This window comes from Geotrypetes seraphini, chromosome 2 (assembly GCF_902459505.1).
Source record: "Geotrypetes seraphini chromosome 2, aGeoSer1.1, whole genome shotgun sequence".
NCBI classification, from domain to species: Eukaryota; Metazoa; Chordata; class Amphibia; order Gymnophiona; family Dermophiidae; genus Geotrypetes; species Geotrypetes seraphini.
In genome coordinates, this window is record NC_047085.1 from 492597608 (window position 1) to 492607740 (window position 10133).

The 10133-nt window shown below is 41.5% G+C and overlaps 1 protein-coding gene across 3 annotated transcripts in view; it reads left to right on the forward strand.

Moving 5' to 3' along the window:
* The window catches only part of CCDC12 (coiled-coil domain containing 12), a 109485-nt gene that overhangs the window by 93866 nt on the left and 5486 nt on the right, over window positions 1–10133 (forward strand). For all 3 annotated transcript variants that reach the window (XM_033931897.1, XM_033931899.1, XM_033931898.1), the window contains 3 exons: window positions 558–619; window positions 734–768; window positions 9148–9224. In XM_033931897.1, coding sequence (XP_033787788.1) covers window positions 558–619; window positions 734–768; window positions 9148–9224 — 174 coding nt within the window. The remainder of the gene's footprint in view (window positions 1–557; window positions 620–733; window positions 769–9147; window positions 9225–10133) is intronic.

A 10133-nucleotide genomic window follows, 5' to 3' on the forward strand; every position in this document is an offset into this window, starting at 1 on the left:
TAGTGCTTGAAACTGTCCTGGTTCTGCCGGTGTCAGGTCAAAAGCGCGCCGGGACAAAGGCGCGTGCAGACAACTGAGCGCAATGTGGAGGCGCACGCCAAAGAAAATGACTGTTTTAAAGGGCTCCGAGGGGGTGTGTGGGGGGGAACCCCCCCACTTTACTTTATACAGATCGGGTGACATTGTGGGGGGGGGTTGGGGGATTGTAACTCCCCACATTTTACTGAAAACTTCACTTTTTCCCTAAAAAACAGGGAAGCAGTTAAGTTTACAGTATAATGAGGGCGGTTACAACCCCCCAAACCTCCCACAATGCCGCCGTGATCTGTATTAAGTGAAGTGGGGGGGTTCCCCAACAAAACCCCCCGTCGGAGCCCCTAAAAACACTCTTTTTCTTCGGCGCGCGCTTCCGTCTTGCGCTCAGTTGTCGGCGCACGCCTTTGTCTTCGGCAGTTTTGTCTAAGAACCGGTTCTGCCATATATGGACAATAAGATGATGGTGACATGTTTGCTTAAAATGCAGTTATTTTCTTGTTTTATTTTATTCCACCTTGTAGTGGAGGAAAAGGTGAAGGACCAGTTAGAAGCAGCAAAGCTAGCACCTGTCATTGAGGAAGTGGTATGTAACTATGATCTCTTTAGATAAGTTCATATCCTGATGTGTCTTATTTGTTTGTGTGTGTGTGTGTGTACTCTTTTAAAAAAATTCTCTCTCAATGAAATCTCTCCTCAGGACTTGGCAAACCTTGCTCCTAGAAAACCTGACTGGTAAGTATCAACTTCTGATTTATTGTTTTTGTTTTGTTTAGCTTGATTTTTTTAGTTTAAATGTTGGCGTACTTGGGATCAAACCCTAATTTGTTAGAACATTGCATTAGTACTGGACCATATTTTAAAGCATATTTTTGAGATCCTGCCATTGGCCACTGGTTCCCAGTAAGAGGAGCTCACGCTCATTTGGGAGCTGCTTTCTAGATGTCCTGGACTAGACTTGGCACCTAGCTGCCCTATCCCATCAAGGAGCTTAAAATGTTAGTGGCATCACCTGTTCATACCTAGTTCCAGATGTTTTTCTGTCCAGGCATGTATTATGAAAGGAACACAGCTACCCTGACTATATTACTCTGAGTGAAAAAGTTTTTGCCCCTCCTAATTTCCCTTGATTGATTGATTTGGTTTTCTATCCTGTTCTCCCCAGCGAGCTCGGGACGGGTTACAGGTTAACATACATAATATATAGTCAAACAGTTTACAATTTGTCATGGTTAAGATGTATAATATACAGTTTACTATTTGTCATGGTTAACATACAATATACCGTCGGCGAGTTACAATTTGTCATGCTTGCATTACAAAGAATGTATCCTAGTAGGCAAGTGATTAGGTGAAGAGGTATGTTTTTATTGCTTTTCTAAAGTTCAGGAGCCTTTCGATAGATCTTAACTTGGGGTAGTTGGTTCCAGTAGTTTGGTAAGAAATGTGAGTAGGATTATCATCTTGCAGTCTGCAATTGGAGGGCATGACCAGGGAGTGTTTGGAGGCGTGTTTCTTCTTGGGAGTGGAGTGGTCTGTTTGGTACTTAAGGGGGGAAGTTGGGTTGCCATGTAGGCTGCTCCATGTTGTGCAGGGATTTGTATGCTAGCTAATGGGCTGATAACAGAGCCTGGGGGACTGGGTCATGGGTGTGAAGGTTCTTTAGAAGCCTGATTGCTGTGTTCTGTACACATTGAAGACGGTGTATATTCTTTGCTGTGAGACCATTGAATAGCGTGTTGCAGTAGTCCATGTGAGAGAGGACAAAGGCGTAGAGAATTTGGGTGAAAATAGTTTCTTATTTTCCAGAGTTGCGCTGAGATTCAGTCGCCCTACATATATTGAATGGTTTCTGATCTTTAAACAAAATGTAATGTTAGAAAAAGGGAACCTGAGTAAACACACAACATAGTTTTTAAATTATTCCATTATTTAGGGAAAAAGTTATCCAACACCCATATCACCCATGTGAAAACGTGCCTCTAAACAAAATAACTGGTTGTACCATCTTTAGCAGCATTAAAATTACTTCTATACCTTGATATCAGTCTTCCATATCGCTGTGAAATCTTAGCCCAAGCAGTCTTTGCAAAACTGCTTTAATTCAGATACATTTATAGAAATGAACATCTAGGAGAGTGATGGGGCCTAAAGAGTGAAAAGTAATATTTATTCAGGTACCATTGAGGCATCCCAAAGTCAATCCAAGCCAGTCATGAAAGGAGAAAATTATAGCATATTGGGGGGGGGGTGGGGTGGAGATCATTTTGGTATCAACATGGTCTGTTTTTAGCATTTTCTGTGCCAAGTTGGGAGCCTTTTCCACTGGCTTAACATCACTAAGTTTTGACTACAGAGGTTTTTCTGCTCCAGACTTCTTTTGGTCTCTTTAGTCAACGTCTAAAGAGTTTGGAGCCCTAGATACTTGTAAGAGAAGTACTGTTTACTCTGCTGACATACTATCAAGACCTCCTCTGTCACAGTCAAATAGCAAAAGAGGATATACCAATACAGTACACAATTGTAAGATGATGCTCTTATGTCAACATAACATAACTTTATTCTTCTATACCGCCACAGTCTTACGATTTCTAGGCGGTTTAAACCGAAGAGAACTGAACAATCAGCGAACTACAAAATACAAATAGTAAAAGTACAACATGTTTCTCAAGAATACTTCCACCCGAGAATACTGAAAGAGCTCAGAGATGAAACAGCAGAGCTACTGCAGCATATTTGCAACCTGTCCTTGAGAACAGGGGTAATCCCGGAGGACTGGAAGATAGCGAATGTTACACCGATCTTCAAAAAAGGATCGAGAGGCGACCCGGGAAACTACAGACCGGTGAGCTTAACCTCTGTTCCGGGGAAGATGGCCGAATCACTGATCAGGGAAGGTATCAATGAGCATATAGAAAAAAATAATCTGATGAGATCGAGCCAGCATGGTTTCTGTAAAGGCCGATCATGCCAGACAAATCTACTGCAGTTCTTTGAGGGGATAAATAAGCAATTGGACCAAGGTGACCCAGTAGACATTATATATCTAGATTTCCAAAAAGCCTTCGACAAGGTGCCCCATGAACGCTTACTGAAGAAACTGTGGAGCCACGGGGTGGAAGGGGACGTGCACAGATGGATCAAAAATTGGCTGGCGGACAGGAAACAGAGGGTAGGAGTAAAGGGGCACTACTCTGACTGGATAGGGGTCACAAGTGGTGTTCCACAAGGGTCAGTGCTGGGACCACTGCTGTTCAATATATTTATTAATGATCTAGAAATGGGGACAAAGTGCGAAGTTATCAAGTTCGCGGATGACACAAAACTCTCCAGCAGGGTCAGAACTGTTGAGGAATGCAAAGAACTGCAGAGCGACCTGAACAAACTGAGTGAGTGGGCAAAAAAATGGCAGATGAGCTTCAATGTGGAGAAATGTAAGGTCTTGCACATAGGGAAAGGGAACTCCATGTACAGCTACGCGATGGGAGGGAGGGCACTCGGGGAAGGCAAACAAGAAAAAGATCTGGGGGTATTGGTGGATAACACAATGAAGCCGGCGGCGCAATGTGCAGCGGCCTCAAAAAAAGCGAACAGAATGTTGGGCATTATCAAAAAAGGTATCACTACCAGAATGAAGGAAGTTATCCTGCCACTGTATCGAGCAATGGTGCGCCCACATCTGGAATACTGCGTCCAATACTGGTCGCCATACCTCAGGAAGGACATGGCAATAATCGAGAGGGTCCAGAGGAGGGCAACGAGGATGATAAAGGGTATGGAGAACCTTTCATATGCCGAACGGTTAGACAAGCTGGGGCTCTTTAACCTGGAAAAGCGGAGACTGAGAGGGGACATGATAGAGACTTATAAAATCATGAAAGGCATAGAGAAGGTGGAGAGGGACAGATTCTTTAGACTAGCAGGGACAACTAAAACAAGAGGTCATTCAGAAAAACTGAGAGGAGACAGATTCATAACGAATGCAAGGAAGTTCTTCTTCACTCAGAGGGTGGTGGACACCTGGAACGCGCTTCCCGGAGAGGTGATAAGACAGAGTACAATTCTGGGGTTCAAAAGGGGACTGGATGACTTCCTGGAAGCGAAGGGGATTACAGGGTACAGATAGAGTTACCTTACAGGACATTGAGCAAATAGGGTATAGATATTTTAGGTTAGGAAGGGAACACTTCCAGGTCATGGACCTGGGGGGCCGCCGCGGGAGCGGACTGCCGGGCACGATGGACCCCTGGTCTGACCCAGCAGAGGCAATGCTTATGTTCTTATGTTCTTAAGAGTAGTCAGAATAGAATTATTAAATTTAGTATGACTTCTGTTTAGGAAATAAATCTATCAAACAACAGTCTTAATTTCTTTCCGAAAAGCGCCATAAGTCAACTTGGCTCCATTGATGTAATTACCTAACCAAGATTGCTATTTACTTGCTTGAAACATGAACATTCTATCCAAAAAAGACCTATATTTGCAACCAGTGATCCTTGGATAGGCAAATAAATTACAGTTTCTGGTTATCCTTGTGGAACTATATAGCACGAAATGAGGTAAGAGATAGGTAGGAGCTATACTACAAAAATAAGAAATAAAATGAAAACACACACACACACAGCTTATTTTGTGGAGGATTATATAATCCTATTTAAGGTTTTTGGCCTTCTCTGCCACACCAATGCTAGGTCTTTTGAAGTCCTTCCTTCCTCAATTTGAGTTTTAGGTTGATGGTGAGCCCAAGAAACTCTTTTCAGGCTCCTAAATACCAAAATTCCCTTTGGAAGTTAGCCAGTGCCTGTTTACACGCTCTTCTTGTGTGAAGGGAAGATGAAGTGGGAAAACCCACACGCTATACAGAGCTCCAAGTCCAGTATAGCCACCCAGCCAAGAATGGATCTTGATTGAATCCTGCAAAGGTAGTCCAAATCCCAGTTTTGGGGGTTTTTTTCTGGAAAACTTCTCTGTAGTGGAAAGGTTGAGTTTTGGGTTTGTGGGGGTTTTTGTGTAAGTCATTAGTTTTTTGAAATCAGGTGGACAGAAATTAGAAATGTTGTCAAGTTGCTTGCTCAAAAGGCTTTATGCAACATAAGGGTCTGTTTGGGATGAAAATCGCTCTCCCATAAGCCAGAAAATTTTAGTATATACGAGGTCTGCCAATTAAGTTTGTGAACTCATATCACTATGGTCATCTTTGAAGTATTTTTCTTGGGAAGCTATGCACTGATGCCAGCGCCTAGTCCACCTGTCCTGAATGTCATCAACCCTATAAACCGTGCCGAGCTTTACGCTTGTGGAGATGGTGCGGTATACAAATCTAAGGTTTAGTTTAGTTTAGTTTCAGGTAAAGAAAAAATTAATTGGGGCCAGATTAGGTTAGGTAGGGAAAGTGTTCCAATACAGTTATTTGTTTTCTGGCTAAAAACTCCCACACAGACAGGGCAATGTGAGCTGGTGCATTGTCGTGATGCAAGAGTTGTTGCCGAAAAGTTCAGGTCGTTTTAACTTTTTCACGCAGCCTTTTCAGTACTTCCAAATAGTAAACTTGGTTAACTGTTTGTCCAGTTGGTACAAATTCCTAATGAACAATCCTTTTGATATCAAAAAAGGTTAGCAACATCATTTTGACTTGATTTTGACTGGTGGAATTTTTTTGGTTGTGAAGAATTGGCTGACTTCCATTGTGCACTTTGACGTTTTGTTTCAGGGTCATATTGGTACACCCATGTTTCATCATCGGTGATAACATAACCCAAAACATCGTCTTGCCTCTCCAAAAGGTCTTGGCAAACTTCGACTGTCCTCTGCTTTTGTTCATCGGTGAGCTCCTTTAGAACCATTGTTGCACACACCTTTCTCATGCCAAGATTTTCAGTTAAGATTTTCCTAACTGTTTCTCTATCGATGTTTATTTGGTGTGCCATGCTTCTCACAGTCAGCTGATGATTTTGACACACAATTCGACAAATATTTTCATCAGTTGTGCTCGTTACTGGCCGCCCTGGCCTTTCTTCGTTAGTGACGCTTTTTCTCCCCTCAGAAAAATGTTTAATCCATTTGTACACTGCCATTATCTTTATGGCTTTATCCCCATAAACTTGGACTAACATGTTCCTGATTTCACTTCTGCTCTTGCCAAGTTTAACAAGAAATTTAATGTTTGTTTGTTGCTTTAATTCAAGCACCAACATTCTTGTGATGGCATATGAAAATAGGTAACAACAGTGATGGACACCACTCAGCAAGACACTGCCACACATTGACACGAACACAGCTGTGAGACACTGATATACCAAGGTTCTGAAACCTTACCGAGTTGTTTGTACAGTGCTGCCAACATAAGCGCATGGAGGCAAGTTCATGAACTTAATTGTCGGAACTTGTATTTAGTGCTTTAAGTTCTTAATGTCTTGCTGTTGTGATTGCACCAGGTGTGCACATGGACAGCAGATGAGGTAAGGCCTTAGCTAATGAGGATCACTGAACTGACCAGATGATAAATTACAGGCTCACTAACAAGAATTACCTCGGCTCTTTATTTCTGAAACTGTCTCCCCAAAATTTCTCACAGAAGGATGAAACTACAAACAATTCTTTCTCAATTCTTATAATTGGCTGATAACAGTGTCCTAGATACGCTGCACAAAGTACCCATGACAGGATGATTGCGATGCAGTCATTTTGGTTCAAAGACCTCAGTCATGCTAATGCAGGCCTTATGCACAGACAGCTATGGGTAATATATATTCTTACAAAGTCCAAGAAGACAACAGGGCAGGTGGTCTGCAAAATCAAGAAAACAGGACAGGTGGTCCTTCAAGAACTCAAACATGAAATTGCTGATCTGCTGTTAGTGATCTGTAACCTATCGTTAAAATTGTCTGTAGTACCTGAAGATTGGATGGTGGCCAATGTTTCACCGATTTTTAAAAAGGGTTCCAGGAGAAATCACAGACTGGTAAGCTTGACTTCCAAGCAAAATAGTAGAAACAATTATAATCTACAAAAGCTGCTGAGAGGGCGTGCTGTAGAGACAGCAGTCCCAAAGTCAGAAGCAAAAGACCAGGCTTCCACCAAACAACCAGAGATGTCCACAAGGTGGAGCAAGTCTTCGGAGCCAGGAGTGGAAAACACAATGTACTTTATTTCAAATTTGTGCGCATAAATAACAAACACTGGAACCTAGGTTTTTCACTCCTGGCTCCGAGGACTTGCCTCCACCTTGTATGTTTTTTTGAAACAATTATAAAAAAATTAAATTGTGGAACACGTAGACAAACATGATTTAATGAGACAGAGTCAGCAAGGGCTCAGCTAAGGGAGATCTTACCTCACCAATTTGCTTGATGACTTTGAAAGTGTGAATAAACGTGGATAAAGGCGAGCCGGTTAATGTAGTGTATCTAGATTTCCAAAAGGCTTTTGACAAAGTTCATCATGAGAGGCTCCTGAGAAATTTAGAAAGACATGGGATAGAAGGCAATGTTCCATTGTGGATTAAGAACTGTTATTGGACAAAAAACAGAGGGTAGGGTTGAATGGCCATTTTTCTCAGTGGAGGAGCGTAAATAGTGGTGTGCCACAGGGATCTGTGCTATTTAACTTATTTATAAATGATCTGGAAATTGGAACGACAAGTGAGGTGATTAAATTTGCAGATGACACTAAACTGTTCAAAGTTGTTAAAATGCCTGTGGACTGTGAAAAACTGCAGGAAGACCTTAGGAAATTGGAAGACTAGGCATCCAAATGGCAGATGAAATTTAATGTGGACAAATGCAAAGTGATGCACATTGGGAAGAATAATCCAAATCATAGTTATCGGATCCTAGGGACCACATTGAGGATCTGCACTCAAGAAAAGGATCTGGGTGTCATCGTAGACAGTGCACTGAAGCCTTCCGTCCAGTGTGCAGCAGCGGCCAAGAAGGCAAACAGGATGCTAGGGATGATTAGAAAAGGGATAGTTAGCGTTAGAATGCCTCTGTATCGCTCAAGGTGCGACTTCACCTTGAGTATAGTGTTCAGTTCTGGTCTCGTTATCTCAAGATATAACAGCACTGGAAAAAGTTCAAAGAAGAGCGACCAAGATGATAAAGGGGATGGAACTCCACTTGTGTGAGGAAAGACTAGAGAGGTTAGGGCTCTTCAGCTTGGAAAAGAGATGGCTGAGGGGAGATATGATTGAAGTCTACAAAATCCTGAGTGGTGTAGAACGGGTACAGATGGATCAATTTTTTTACTGCATCAAGATTTACAAAGATTAGGGGACACTTGATGAATTTACAGAGTAATAACTTTTAAAACCAATTGGAGGAAATATTTTTTTCACTCAGAGAATAGTTAAGCTCTGGAACGCATTGCCCGAGGATGTGGTAAGAGCAGTTAATATAGCTGGTTTTAAAGGTTTGGACAAGTTCTTGGAGGAAAAGTCCATAGTCTGCTGTTGAGACAGACATGGGACAGTAGCATGGAATACTGCTACTATTTGGGTTTTTGCCAGATACTTGTGACTTGGATTGGCCTCTGCAAAGATGGGATACTGGGCTAGATAGACCATTGGTCTATCTTATATTCTTAAGGTGCATTAAGGTGTTCTTAAGGTGCATTAGGCTAGTCTTATGTTCTTAAGGTGCATTGCAAAGAAACATAGCCCAGGTACCTTATAAACATGAGTTTGAAATTCAAATGCCTTCAATACTGGAGACTTGCATCCAGATCTTTTAGTGCACTCTAAAAACATGCATTATTAACTTGTAATATTTTATTTATTTTTCTGTTTTTAACTGTTCAGCGTTTTCCTTGTAAATTTTTCCAGCATTATATCTTAGTCATGTCATGAGCATTTCAACCAAAGCTGAGCTTAGAGACAGTTTTCAAATTGTCTTGATGGGATTAAAGGATGTGTCCCACTCAAACTGAATTGAAATGTCTCTTGTAAAAGACATGTTTGGTTAATGTGACACATCTCAGCCAATAGTGCAGGAAATGACATTGTGATGATAGCAGGCACCTTTATTGGAGTTGATATCTGTCTTTACAAAAGAAGGTTATTTCCCTCGCATCTGTGCTGGTTATTTTTTTGAAAGTAAACACCAACTTCCTTTCCAGGGATTTAAAGAGAGATGTGGCCAAGAAACTGGAGAAACTAGAGAAGAGAACACAAAAAGCCATTGCAGAGTTAATAAGTAAGTCCCATGGAATCATAAAACGTACGAGTCGGCAGGAGACTGTGGAGCTACAGTGGGGCTAATTAAGAGTTTATGGATATCATGTTCTTTATTTTGATTGCTGATTCCTTTCTATTAGCAATAAAAGGATGTAGCTGATAAGTCATATTGAACTATCCCATCTTGCCACACAGCAGAGAGCAATATGCTTGATACATTGCCACAGCAAACATTGGATGCTACGAGGAGCATTCAATAATTTATCTACCTGAGTATGAAAGAAAGTAGTAAGCATGTCAAAACAAATCTGTACATATTGTGGCATGTCTCAAGGTTGCTCATGCACATTTGTGGCTCAGTGCAAGTCTAACATGCCAAGAGACAAGATGTTAGGAGAGTCCTTGTGCAAATCAAGTAAGAAACTGCTAGATTTGGAGCACTGTTCAGTGATAAAATTTCTCACAAAAGAAGGGGAAAAAACCAAAGGAGATCCATGAACGCATGACTGCAGTTTATGGTGAGTCTGCCTCATCATCCTACAAAGTAAAACTTTGAAGCAAGCAGTTTAAGTGGGGTAGAGACAGGGCCGGTTTAGAAATAAAGGGGCCCAGGGCACCCATCTTTAAATGACTTCTTCACACACAAAACACAGACAGACCTTCACTGAATACAGAACAATGGATCACAAATTAGAAATAGAAACTGGGACCAAGATGATGGAAAATCTAAATGTCCAGACGCCAAGGTAGAAAAAGGTGTTTTACAGTATTTTGATTGTATTAACTGGAATATGTTATCTTTGGGAAAGGTGCATCACAAATATTTTTTTATTGTAGTCAGTGGCATAGCCATGCAGCTTATTTTGGGGAGGGGCTGTTGCCCAACATAAGAACATAGGTGGATGGGCACCAAATTTTCTCCCTGCTT